Genomic DNA, 13,617 nt, shown 5'->3' on the forward strand with positions numbered 1-13,617 from the left:
AGGCCCCAGGTATCCAAATACATGCTTATCAGGCAGGATATTCTAAGAGCTTTGAGGTTATCTCCCAGGAGCCAGTTAGGAGCCAATCCTTTCTTGGAATGTGTACACTATGTAAAACAAAATACATGCTTGACTAAAATGACTTGTGGTGTGCTTGCTTCAGCAGCCCATATACTAAGAAGTCTTAAGGCACCCAGCAAATAATAGGCCCCTCCCCTACCAATTCTGATCCCCTCAAGGAGTAAAACAAATGTGTGAGGCAGTTAGAGGACCTAAATATCACCTTAATAAAGGTGGTAAGAGTAAAGCAGACAGGAGGAGGAAAGAGAATGTGTGGCTAATTGCCTCCATGAACAGTGGCCTCCTTTGCCATGAGGCCAGAAGAAATGGGTGTTGCTCATCTACTGTTACTGAACATTTTGATCAGAGTCTGTAGAAAAATCCTGATCAAAAGGGGGAAAATACAGAACACAATTTCAAATTCTCATGGAATTCAAACTCTCTGGAGCCACCGAGTCTGGATGAACCCTGAAAACTATTGTCCTGAGATAATCTTTAAACATTAAACCAAAAATATCCCCTGAAGTTTTCTTTAAATTGAGCAGCAATTTAGCTTAATTAGTAAAGAATGTCTGCCTTGAGCATTGTGCTCTTTTAAGAGCTATGTATGTGGGTTTTCACTAGCTAATTCTTTTCAGAACGTATATATGGGATCATACGGACAACAGCAGCTTGAACGATTAGATAGGAACCATAGGGGGCAGCGAGTTTGTGCTAATGGGGAGGAATAATTCAGAAACGGAGGTTGAAAATGGTTTCACAGCAGGAAAAATGTAATCAATGTCATTAAATCGTACATGTAGAAATTGTCGAATTGGTGTATGTTCTGTTGCGTATATTCTCAACAACAACAAAAGAGTAAGGCTGTCGTTGCAGAATGTGGCTTTTCTCCAGGGAAAACCAAGCTTCCTAATTCTGAATCGGGCCAACTTTCCTGCCCAGTTCACAGGCAGCCCTAGAAAACCTTAGATTTCCTCCTGCAGAGCAGGCCCCCGTCTTTGAATGGCAAAGACCTGGGCAGAACGTATGCTTTCTGCAGTCAGGCCAGCTCTGGAGGAGCCGGACTTTTTCTGAAATTGACCAGTGGGATAAACCATTCTCCTTTTCCGGGAAGAGCCAGGGAGAGATGAAGAGAAGCCACCACTGGCGCCCTTGCCATGCGTCCCCTTCCCCACACACCCCAACAGCCTAAAAATGCATATGCATTACCGGAGGGATGTAACCCCACATAAGAGCCCAAAACTTAGCTCGGAAGAATACAGAACCAGTTTGGAAATCAGTGCACATAAATGGCAATGGGGATCCAGGTAAAGAGGCTTTCTTAGGGTCTATAAAAAAGGTCTATAGGTTTTGTTTAATTTCTTACTGAAGTATAATATGCAGACAGAAAAGGGCACATTAGTAAATGTATCAAAAAAAAAAAACCCAGAACAAATTGCCATAGAGTCAGCCCTGACTCATGGTGACCCCATGTGTGTCAGAGTAAAACTGTGCTCCATAGGGTTTTCAGTGGTTGATTTTGCAGAAGTAGATTTCCAGGCCTTTCTTCCAAGGCACCTCTGGGTAAACTGGATCCTCCAACCTTTCAGTTAGTACCCAAGCGCATTAACTATTTGCACCACCTAGGGACTCCCAGTAAATGTACATACAGCTCAATGAATTGTCACAAACAGCAGGCCCAGATAGCCAGCACCCAGATCATAAAACAGAATATTACCAGCACCTCAAATTGTGCACTGTATATTCCCTTTTAGCCATTACCCCCCAAGGGAAACCACTATATGACTTCTAATAGTATAGACTCATTTCCTCTCATTTTAATGCTGTCTATAAATGGAATTGTATGGGATGTGTCATTTGGTGTTTGACTTCTTTTGTCCCACACGGCTTTTGTGAGGATCGTGGTGTGTAGTTGTAAACTGTTCATCCTCACTGCTATAGAGTATTTTACTGTTGGGAGCACACCATGGCTAATTTATCCATTCTACTCTTGATGACCGTTTGGGCAGTGTCCAATATGGGACTGATATGAATAGTGCAGCAGTGAACATTCCAGTACATGTCCTTTGGTGAATACTCACATGCATCTCAGTAGGATACATACCCAGTAGTGGGATTGCTGCAGTCCCCGGGGGGCGTAAACGGTTAATGCACTCGGCCGCTAACTGAAAGGTTGGAGGTTTGAGTCCACCCAGAGACACCTCGGAAGAAAGGCCTAGCAATCTACTTCTGAAAAATCAGCCATTGAAAACCCTATGGAGCACAGTTCTACTCTGACACACGTGGGGTTGCCATAAGTCAGAGTCAACTCGACACCAACTAGTTAGTGGGATTGCTGTCATAGGATGTGTGTGTTTAGCTTTAGAAGGCCTTCTGTTTTGCAACTCAAAAAACCCCTGATGCCTGCCTCCCACTCCTAAACCAGCTCAGATGGACCAGGAGCACATGCTCCACACTCTAAGTAATAGTGCTTTCCCTCCCTTCCCTCACTTCAAGCCTTCCCCGGGCTAGAGGAAGTGGCTTCTTTGGTGTGCCAGTTACAAATGGGATACAGGACATAAAAAGGGAAGGAAACACTTCCAATTTGTGGTGACCAAGATTTGAATGTTCAGCTCTGTTCACTTGCCTTGATGTTTTCCTTTATGTCCGCTGACAGTAGGCATGGCCAAAACCAAACATTGACTCTCTCTCTCTCTCTCTCTAGGAATGTTTTTAATCAGTCACCTCCTCTGCCACCCAGGGACTTCCCTTCTCTAGAAGGTGCCTGTAAGTGTATTTTGCTGATAACAGTTTCCCTCAGGGTAGCATAACAAATGTATCTAGGATTTGCAGGGGGCAGCATTCTGTTTAAAAGGGAAGAATAAGTTAAAAAGAGGAGGGATAAGTAACAAAGCTCCTGATATTTCATGTGTCAATTCATGTTCGAATCCCAGCTTGGAATTGTGAAAGGTCCGGTGATACCACACCAGGCCGCCCACATTTCCCATCAGAAAAAATTCTGCCTGGTTTCATGTTTCTGGAATGTTCTTCCTGAAACTCTTCACATAGCTGGTTTTGCCTTATCCTTCAGGTGTCAGCTCAGATGTCACCACTTCAAAGAGGCCATCCCTGACCACCCTACCTAAAGTGGTTCTGCTAAGTCCCTTTATGAAACTTAGGCCAATGATCTGAAACTATCTTATTTAGTTACTGTTCATTTGTTTATTATCTAGCTCCTCCTCTAAAAAATAAACCCCAGGAAGACAGGGACCTTTCTTTTCTTGTTCACCACTGTTTATCTACCACCAAGAACAGTGCCTGCAGCTTAAACCAAAAAAAAAAAAAAAAAAACCCATTGCCCTGAAGTCGATTCCAACTCATAGCGACCCTATAGGACAGAGTAGAACTGCCCCGTAGGGTTTCCAAGGAGCACCTACTGGATTCGAACTGCCGACCTTTTGGTTAGCAGCCATAGCTCTTAACCACTACACCACTAGGGTTTAATAGATACTTAATAAAAACGTTGTGATTGAATGAATAAGTAGTAATATTAGCTAACATTTATTCAACACACACTGTGTGCCAGGCTCCATGCTATGCACTTTGTAGGTATTATCTCATTTAATCTTCACAACAATCTATGAATCGGGTGCGTTATTATTCCCTTTTGACAGGTGAGGAGACTGAGCACAAAGACGTTAAATGACTTGCCCAAGGTCACACAGCTAAGGAGGGCTGGAGCCTGAACACGAACTTAGATCTAACTGCAGGGCTCTGAAGGACGTGAAATGGCAGTAGCTTTTCAGGCTCTCTTGGGAGAAGATGGAGTCCCTGGGTAGTGCGAACGGTCCATGCACTCAGCACTAACTGAAAGGTTGGCGGTTTGAGCCTACCTAGAGCGACCTCTGAAGAAAGTCCTGGCAATCTACTTGCCAAAAACCTACCATTGAAAACACTGTGGAGCAAAGTGTTACTCTCACACGCACGGGATGGCCATGAGTCTGCACCAACTCAACAGTAGCTGGTGTGGAAGAGACGGGACTGCAGTAGAGGCAGCTCCAATCCCCATCGCTGGTCGAGCTGGGCTGTTTCATCACCCTTCTAGCCACTTTAGTCCTTTTGCTCTGACCCAAACCCAAAATCCGTTGCCATTGAGTCGATTCCAACTCATAGCCACCCTATAGGACAGGGTAGAACTGCCCCATAGAGTTTCCAAGGAGTGCCTGGCAGATTTGAACTGCCGACCTTTAGGTTAGTAGCTGTAGCACCTAACCACTATGTCACCAGGGTTTCCAAACCCTAACCCATTCCCTACTAATTCTACCTTTTGCAGACACCACTGTTTCCTTCCTCTCTTAGCAGAGAGATCTGTACTTGAGCAATTACGGACAGCTCTGGAAGGCACTATAGGCCATTGCAGGGAATCTGCCAGAAAGGAAATATGGTTTGTATCACTTCCTTATGAGAATTAAGATCTGTAGTCACAACCGTACTCATTTGGCTACCAGCTTTGGTCAGTTTCTTTTCTAAGGGCTCAAGGGCAGGCTCTGGTTTCATGGTCCCCCTGCAGTGCAGTCTTAGGCAGAGAGACACGGGGGTCAGGTATTGGATGTCTGACTCTCTTTGCCATTTGCTGACTTGGGTGATCTGAGACCGTGTCCTGTCTGTGTCTAACTGAACTCTGTAAAATGTGGCTCTAGTCCACAAAAAAATGGGAAGATCACCGAAACCCAGAAAATCATGCTGTGCTACTTGGTCAAAAATATGCCAACACACAATGGCTTTGCATCTCAGGAACTTTTTGTGTTTTCTAGCTCCACAGGTGACCCCAAGTCAGCTGCCAAACATATACTCGTTGCCACAAAAAGGCAGATATGCCAAGAAAGTCTCCGTCCCAAACTATGTTCAGCCTGAAGACGACTATGACGATATTGAAATACCTGCAACTCTTGGAAAGCATGATCTTAAAACCAGGATTTCTTCTTTCTGACAAGCTGTGGAAAGTACATACAGTTGATTTTAAAACAATCAAATATGATGGAACTTCAAATAGGTACCCAGGTCCTGAAAGCCAGCCCTAACTTTATGAAGCTCTGAAAGATAAGCACTTCCTGAACTTAGACGAAGAGGCCTTTACAATCAGACGACGGAAGTCAGAGGAAAGACACTGATGTTAAGCCCTGAGGACGGAAAGGAGTCAGTCCTGGTGCGTCCCTTGAGGATGTTTCCATGGGGGAGGACCGCTGGGTTCCTTGGCCCCAGAGCATCCCCACCCATCAGGAAACACTCGTTTCTTAGCATCCTTTCCACTCTTATTTCCTCAGTTTATACGGCTCTGTTGTTGTTGTTAGCTGCTGTCCAGTCAGCCCTTGACTCATGGCAACCCCGTGCACCACAGGATAAGACCGTTGTGATCTATAGTGTCTTCATAGGCTGATTTTTTGGAAGTCGGTCACCAGGCCTTTCTTCCTAGTCTTCTTAGTCTGGAAGCCCTGCTGAAACCTGCTTAGCATCACAGCAACGGGAAAGCCTCCACTGACAGATGGGTGGTAGCCACACACGAGATGCATCGACTGGAGTCGAACCTGAATCTCCTGCACAGAAAGCAAGAATTCTGATGCTCAACTACCACTGCCCCCTTGTAGGGTTCTAAATGATCTTAAAAAGCCCTCACTGAGCTCACCAATCTTCCCTTCTCCTATCCTCTCCAACCCATGCATCCAGGGGCCATACGTGATAATTAGAGCTGAGGGCTCTTGTGTCCAGTTTCCACCTCATAAACCTTGTGAGTTCTTCAAGGAGAGGGAAGTGCCTTTTGTGCTTTGAACTCTCCCCACCAACACACACCCCAAGCCCCAGAGCCTTTATATGACGAGGGCCAAACTGTCCACAGAGGTTGAAGGTTTTTTTTTCTCATCTTGGCCTTTTTTCTGTGCTCGTAGTGCAAGTTACACTCTAACAATCAACAAAGGACAGAAGTTACATTCTGCCTTACATACAGAGGGGTCATTTTGCAATATGTGTAAGTCAGGTGCTACAGGAAAAGAAGGTTTCCCCAGGAAAAATCATGAGCAACAGGAAAGAAAGGAGCTATTTAACAAAGGCATGGTCAAGATCGGAGCTCAGGGGGCTTCACAGTTCCCCTCCGTATTTCATTACATTCTGACTCGACGGCGCTGGGTTTTTTACTGGGTTTCTCTCCCTTATATAGAGTTCTATGCAAACAGCTTCAAGCCCCTTCCTCCCAGATCACTGTCCCTGAGCACCTGGGAGGCAGAACTCCGGTGTAATATGCTGAAGCTAATGAGATGCTGGAAAAGTGGGCTGATGCCCCCATAAGTAAGTGCCCTATGGGTCACCAAGGCCCCAGTCAGCTTTGCAGAATTCTACCAGCACGAATACCATTGCTGTTAAGTCGACTCCAATGCATGGTGAACCCATGTGCCTCATAGTAGAAACTGTGCTCCCTAGAGTTTTCAATGGCTGATTTTTTTGCAAGTAAATCGCCAGGCCTTTCTTCCAAGGTGCCTCTCGGTGGACTTGAATCCCCAACTTCTTGGTTAACAGTCAAACGTGCAGTTTGCACCACGCAGGGACTCCTGCAGGATCCTGGACCTCATCAGTTCCTTGGAGTTCGTCTGCTAGAGCCTTAGTATTTAAATCATTCTAACCAGACTCATGAGATGCTGATTTCTAAGCAATCCCTGGGAAATTCAGCTCACCAACAGGCTTGCAGGGAGAGTATAATAAACCATAAAAAGGCCTGCGAGCGATCTTTGGACTGAGTTCCTTCCCAAGGGTACCACTGGCTTTTCTGGTTTTATCAGGTAATAAAATAACCACTTCGGGTGTGGGTTACACAGATGTATGTGTTTGTCCAAACTCAATGAATAGACACTTAAGAGTTATGTGTGTCAGCCTATGTAAATTTTATCTCAAAAGGAAAAAAAACAGTTGTAAACAAATGCTGAACTCTAGTTAATGATATTCACCCTGAAGTATTCAGGGGGGAGGGTTACTGATGTCTGCAACTTTCCTTGGAGTGCATCCAAAAACAAAATGGACTGATGGATGGAGAAATGGATGCAGGAACAGATAGGTGGTCAAGCAAGCAAAGTGAAATGTTAATGGTGGACACCATGATAAGCATAATTAGTGTCACTGAATTGTACCCGTGAAGATTGTTGAAAGGGCAATTTTTCTGTTACATATGTATTTACCACAATTAAAAAAAGGTTAATGATAGACTCTAGATGGTGGGTATACATGTGTTCTCTGTAAAATTCTTTCAACTTTTGTGTATGAGTGAAAATGTTCGTAATAAAATGTGGGGGTAAAAAGTGTTCTGATCACTTCTAGACTCTCCCCTCATCCTACCCTAGTCACCACTGGCAGGAGTCCCGTGTTAATCACTGAGACAACCAGTCGAAAACTTCAAATTAAAGCGGCTCGTCCCCTCCCCCTAGCTCAGGGCAACTTGAAGAGAAATTGGAGGAGCGTTTGGCCTCTTCTTCAGTTCTCACCTAGACCTTCCGTCCCTCCTCCCCCACTCCCTAGAGGAAGGAGAGGCGGCGGAAGGGGCAGAACAATGCTAACGTCACTAATACTACCTTGAGTTGGCATCAGCCCTTCCTGGGCTTGACAGGTGTCTAATGCTGACTCTCCTTGTGGATGCCTTTGTGGGCTGTTGGGAATCCCCCATGTCTGGGGAATTCTCATCTTTAGTTCTCTTGCCACGAGGGAAACGCACATCTATGTCACCTTCCTTAGCCCCTGGGCGTCTGGCAGTCCCCCCTGTACTGTAGGGGTCACTTCACCTCTCCATCCTCTTTGGCAGGATCTAAAGCCACCTGGAACCTGTCTCTCTCATGGGCCGTATCTGTCCGTGGAAACACTCAGGCATAATTTGCCCCAGCCCCCTTTAGGCATGCAGGCCACCCCTAAGAAGCCACTTCACATTGCTCCACCTTCTGAGCAGCTGGCCCCCAGAGTCTCTTGCCCTTGAGATTTCTCAGCTTCAAGTCAGACACACCAAGCCATCTGAGTGGCCTCCTTGAAGGCCTTTGACTAGCCTTGAGATGAAGGAATACCTCAGGGTGCCGTTCTCTCCAGAGAAATCCTTTCCAATTTGCTAACTCCTTCTCATCCTCTCCAACCTCTTTTGTAGGTGGTCAGCAAAGGGTTCCAAACTGGTTCTTGACCACCTCCTCTGCAATCCTGCTTTGGTGGCCCCCACCCCACTGTGAGCTCATCAGGAAGCTTAATGTAAATTAGAAAAAGGCGCCCCCTCCTTAAGTCACTTTACTGCCAGCTACCAGACTATAGCTGTAATAACCACAAAAACCACCATGACTGCGAGTGACTGCCCACCTCGGTTCGAGCAAGCTCAACTGGCCCGTCAGTAGGTGGAGGAGCTAGTGGTCTCACAACTTACTTTGGAATGTGGAAGTAGTTGGCTATTACTGTTTTGGGGTGTCAGCCAAACCTGAGATAGAAGGAGTCCTTTTTTAACATCTTGCTGTACATGTATTTTCTCATTTAATCCTCATAACAATGCTATGAGACGGGTGCCACTACTATTCCCATTTTACAGATGATGAAGCTGAGTCACAGAGAATTTAAGGAACCTTCTTAAGGTCACATGGAGCCCTGGTGGTGCAGTGGTTAAGCATTCGGCTGCTAACCAAAAGGTTGGCAGTTTAAATCCTCCAGCCTCTCCTTGGAAACCCTATGGGGCAGTTCTACTCTGCCACTATGAGTTGGAATCAACTCAACAGCAATGGCTTTGGGTGTTTGGGCAGTAAGGTCACACAGTTAATGAATGGAAGAGCCAGGATTCAGGTTCAGGTAGTCTGGCTCCAGAACCTACTCTTTGAGGCCTGAGATAAAAATGGAACCTCTCTGTTATCACGCCTAAGCACAGGCAAATCTGGGTCTGCAGGACCCACTCAACCATAAAGGCTCACCACCCATCTGCTTACCCACTTCCTGGGAAGAAAAAGTGGAAGAGTATCTGCAAAAGGGTCAAAGAGAGGGGGTGGACATGGAACAAAAAACAAGACTAAATGGGCACACCTGCCCTGGGGCAGGGACCAGAAGGCAGGAGGGAACAGGAAAGCTGGTAATAGGGAACCCAGGGATGGGAAGGGAGAGTGTTGACATGTTGTGGTGCTGTTAACGAATGTCATAGAATAATGTGTGTACTGTTTGATGAAAAACTAGTTTGTTCTGTAAACCTTCATCTAAAGGTTTACATAGGACAGAGTAGAACTGCCCCATAGAGTTTCCAAGGAGCACCTGGCGGATTCGAAGTGCTGACCCTTTGGTTCGCAGCCGTAGCACTTAACCACTACGTCACCAGGGTTTCCGTCATCTAAAGTACAATTAAAAAAAAAAAACAGAGGGGGGTGGAGCCTATTCTCCGTTTTGAGACGAATTGGTTTTGTTAACTGCCTGTCTAATGGTGACCCCATGCACAACAGATCAAACACTGCCCACGCCTGCACCATCCCTACGATAGGTTGTAGATCAGTGTTCCATTGTGATCCGTATGGTTTTCATTGGCTGATTTTTGGAAGTAGATTGCCAGGCCTTTCCCCCTAGTCCATCTTAATCTGGAAGCACTGCTGAAGCCTATTCAGCATCATAGAAACATGGAAGCCTCCACTGACAGATGAGAAATAACTCCATCCATATTCATAGTGAATGTCTTAGAACTCAACTCAGTCAAGTTCCCTGGAGAGAAAGGGAGAGGTGTCCTACTCCGTGAGGGGAAGAGCGATTTCTCTCAATTGAGAGAAAGAGAAAAATTCTCTCTGCTGATGAAGGGGTGACCTTTTCCTGACCTTGCTCTTGGGAACTTCTCTCCAGAGCTGCCAAGGGGCAGTGGTAAGAGCGGGGTCCTGGGGTTGGGCCCAGCTCCACATCCATGGTGGATGGTGTTTTTCACCTTCCCCAGGATATATTTAGCTTCTTCCAGCAAGAGTCCCAGATTTTCCTTTTCGATCCACTTCTTTTTTCTACTCTCAGTCCATGCAATTTGGGTGGAGCCTCACCCTCAACTTGGTCATTGAGCATGTGATCCAGACTGCCCAATCAGAGCTTTCTATCCCCTTGGCCACAGCGATTGGTTGGTTGATGATTTGGATACAAGGGTAGATGTTCCTTCCCACCGGATGTGAAGCGGACATATCCCACTAGGCATAAATTCTCAAGCTGGAGCCTGTCACAGAGGACACTGAGCTGAGATGAGGAGAGAATCCAGACTCTAATGGCATTGTTTGAGCTGTATCCAGCCATGCCTGATACAGACATAACCTCTGGACTTTTTAGTTACATGACCCAATATTCTCTTTAATTTAAGCCAGTACAAGTAAGATTTTCTGAATTTTTTGTTTGCTAGTTTGTTTTGTTTTTTAAATCAATACAGCACCTAACTTGCTATTAAAACCTGGGCAAATCATTTGTCATCTCCCCCAAGTCTACAACCCTAGCCTCAGTGACAGCACCACCTAAGTTATCCCCCATTGGTCACCACCTCTGGTTGTTTCTCCCACCTAAAATGGCTTCAACTCTACCCCCTAAGTCCCATTCCCACAACCACCACCTAATCCTGGTCTTGTCATCTCTCATTTGGATTAACGTAAAAGATTCTTTACTGGTCTCTTCCCCTCTGTCTTAGTTACCTAGTGCTACTATAACAGAAATACCACAAGTGGATGGCTTTAACAAAGAGAAATTTATTCCCTCACATTTTACTAGGCTAGAAGTCCAAATTCAGGGCATCAGCTCCAAGGGAAGGTTTTCTTTCTCTGTTGACTCTGGGGGAAAGTGCTCGTCATTAATCTTCCTGTGGTCTAGGAGAATCTCTGCACAGGAATCCTGGGTCCAAAGGACACACTCTGCTCCTGGCACTACTTTCTTGGTGCTATGACGTCCCCCTGTCTCTCTGCTAGCTTTTCTCTTTTATATATCAAAAGAGATTGGCTTAAGACACAATCTAATTTTGTAGATTGAGTCTTGCCTTATTAACATAACTGCCACTAATCCCATCTCATCAACATCACAGATATAGAATTTACAAAAGGTAGGAAAATCACATTAGATGACAAAGTGGTGGACAATCACACAATACTGGGAATGGGAATCATGGCCTAGCCAAATTGATACACATATTTTTGGGAAACACAATTCAATCCATGTCATCCTACCATTTGAACCCTTCAAATTCATGTTCTTGCTACATATAAAACACGTTCATCCTATCATATCATAGCAAAAGTCTTAAATCAGCTCCAAGTCTAAAATCCAAAAATTCTTCTTCATGTGTGAAATCTACAATACAAGGTATCTGCTTCCAAAGTACAATGATGGAACAGGCACAAGCTAGACATTTCTACTACAAATGGAAGAAATTGGAGGTAAAGAAGGGGTAACAGGCAATAAGCAATCAGCAGAACACATTCCATTAGCCCTCAAGGCTCTGAAAATAATCCTGTTTTCTGAGACCGTTTACGCAATGGCCCTGCCATCCAGACTCTAGGTATTGGCCACACTCTCCAGATTCTGGGTGGCGTTCCCTCAGCTCTGGGCTTCAGCCCTGCCTTCCAGGCCCACTGAAATGGCAACTCTTCTCCCTCGGCTTTAGGCACAATGTTCTCCTAGTCCATCTGAGTGGTGGCCCCACCTTAGAAACCCCAGAGGTCATGGCCATACCCTTTGAGACATGAGGCAGCTGACAATCACACAATACTGGGAATCATGGCTTAGCCAAAGTAATACATACATTTTTAGGGGACACAATTCAGTCCATGACACCCTCCAATCTATCATCCGCATGCTGCCAGGATGAACTTTACAAAACACAAATCTGATAAGGCCATGGCCCTGCTTAACTAAAATCCTTTCATGGCTCCCCTGTGCCTACAGGATGAAATCCAAACTCCGAATCAGACCGTATAAGGCCTGGCCTTGTTTTAGAACCCCACTGGTGGTGCACTGGTTAAGCGCTTGGCTGCTAACCAAGAGTGTGGTGGTATAAACTCACCAGCCACTCTGTGGGAGAAAGATGTGGTAGTCTGCTTCTGTAAAGATCACAGCCTTGGTAATCTACCACATAAATAGAGCAAAAGAAAAAAAAATCACATGATCATCTCAACTGACACAGAAAAGGCATTTGATAAAGTCCAATCCCCATTCCTGACAAAAACTCAGAATAAAATAGGTATAGAAGGGAAATTCTCAACATAATAAAGGGCATCTATACAAAACCAACAGCCAACATCATTCTCAATGGATAGAGGCTAAAAGCGTTCCCCCTGAGAACGGGAACAAGACAAGCATGCACTTTCTCACCACTCCCATTTAACATCGTGCTGGAAGTCCTGGTTAGACCAATATGGAAAGAAAAAGAAATAAAGGGCATCCAAACTGGAAAGGAAGAAGTAAAACTACCCCTATTTGCAGATGATATGATACTATATGTCATGGACTGAATTATATCTGCCACAAAATGTGTATATCAACTTGGTTAGGCCATGACTCTGAGTACTGTGTGGTTGTCCTCCATTTTGTGATTGTAGTTTTATGTTAAGAGGATTAGGGTGGGATTATAACACCACTCTTACTCAGGTCACCTCCCTGATCCAATGTGGAGGGAGTTTCCCTGGGGTGTGGCCTGCATCAAGAGATAAAAAGAAAGGGAAGCAAGCAGAGTCGGGGACCTCATACCACCAAGAAAGCAGCACCGGGGGCAGAGTGCGTCCTTTGGACCCAGGGTCCCTGTGCCTGAGAAGCTCCTTGACCACGGGAAGATTGAGGACAAGGACCTTCCTCCAGAGCTGACAGAGAAAGACTTCCCTTGGGGCCGATGCCCTGAATTTGGACTTTTAGCGTAGTTTACTGTGAGGAAATAAATTTCTCTTTGTTAAAGCCACCCACTTGTGATATTTCTGTTATAGCAGCACTAAATAACTAAGAAACTATATGTACAGAACCCCAAAGATTCCACAAGAAAACTACTGGAACTAATAGAAAGATTCAGGAGAGTATCAGGATACAAGATCAGCACACAAAAATCAGTTGGATTCCTATACACCAACAAAGAGAGCTTTGAAAAATAAATCAGGAAAAAAATGCCATTTATAATGGCCCCTAAAAAGATAAAATACATAGGAATCAATCTAACCAGGGATGTAAAAGACCTATAAAAAGAAAACTACAAAACGGTACTGCAAGAAACAAGAAGAGACGTACATAAATGGAAATCCCACCATGCTCATGGATTGCAAGACTCAATATTGTGAAAATGTCAATTCTACCCAAAGTGATCTACAGATATAATGCAATCCCAATCCAAATACCAGCAGCATTCTTTAACAAGATGGCAAAACTAATCACCAACTTTATACAGAAAGGAATGAGGCCCCAGATAAGCAAAGCATTATTGAAAAAAAAGAACAAAGTAGGTAGCCTCACACTACCTGATCTCAGAAGCTACTATACAGTCAAGGTAGTCAAAAGAGCCTGGTACTGGTACAACGACAGACACAAAAACCAATGGAACAGAATTGAGAACCC

The 13,617-nt window shown here is 44.9% G+C and overlaps 1 protein-coding gene across 6 annotated transcripts in view; it reads left to right on the plus strand.

Annotated features, from left to right (window-relative positions):
• SCIMP (SLP adaptor and CSK interacting membrane protein) overlaps nucleotides 1-10,292 on the plus strand; it is a 33,568-nt gene extending 23,276 nt beyond the window's left edge. For 4 of the 6 annotated variants that reach the window (XM_064271633.1, XM_064271634.1, XM_064271635.1 and 1 more), the window contains 2 exons: nucleotides 2,765-2,826; nucleotides 4,854-10,292. In XM_064271633.1, coding sequence (XP_064127703.1) covers nucleotides 2,765-2,826; nucleotides 4,854-5,029 — 238 coding nt within the window. In that variant the 3' untranslated portion in view covers nucleotides 5,030-10,292. Of the gene's footprint in view, nucleotides 1-2,764; nucleotides 2,827-3,713; nucleotides 3,914-4,853 lie in introns of all 6 variants that reach the window. The other 2 variants (XM_064271636.1, XM_023556335.2) reach the window with 2 other exon arrangements.
• Nucleotides 10,293-13,617: the final 3,325 nt, after the last annotated feature.

Source organism: Loxodonta africana, chromosome 18, assembly GCF_030014295.1.
Source record: "Loxodonta africana isolate mLoxAfr1 chromosome 18, mLoxAfr1.hap2, whole genome shotgun sequence".
NCBI classification, from domain to species: domain Eukaryota; kingdom Metazoa; phylum Chordata; class Mammalia; order Proboscidea; family Elephantidae; genus Loxodonta; species Loxodonta africana.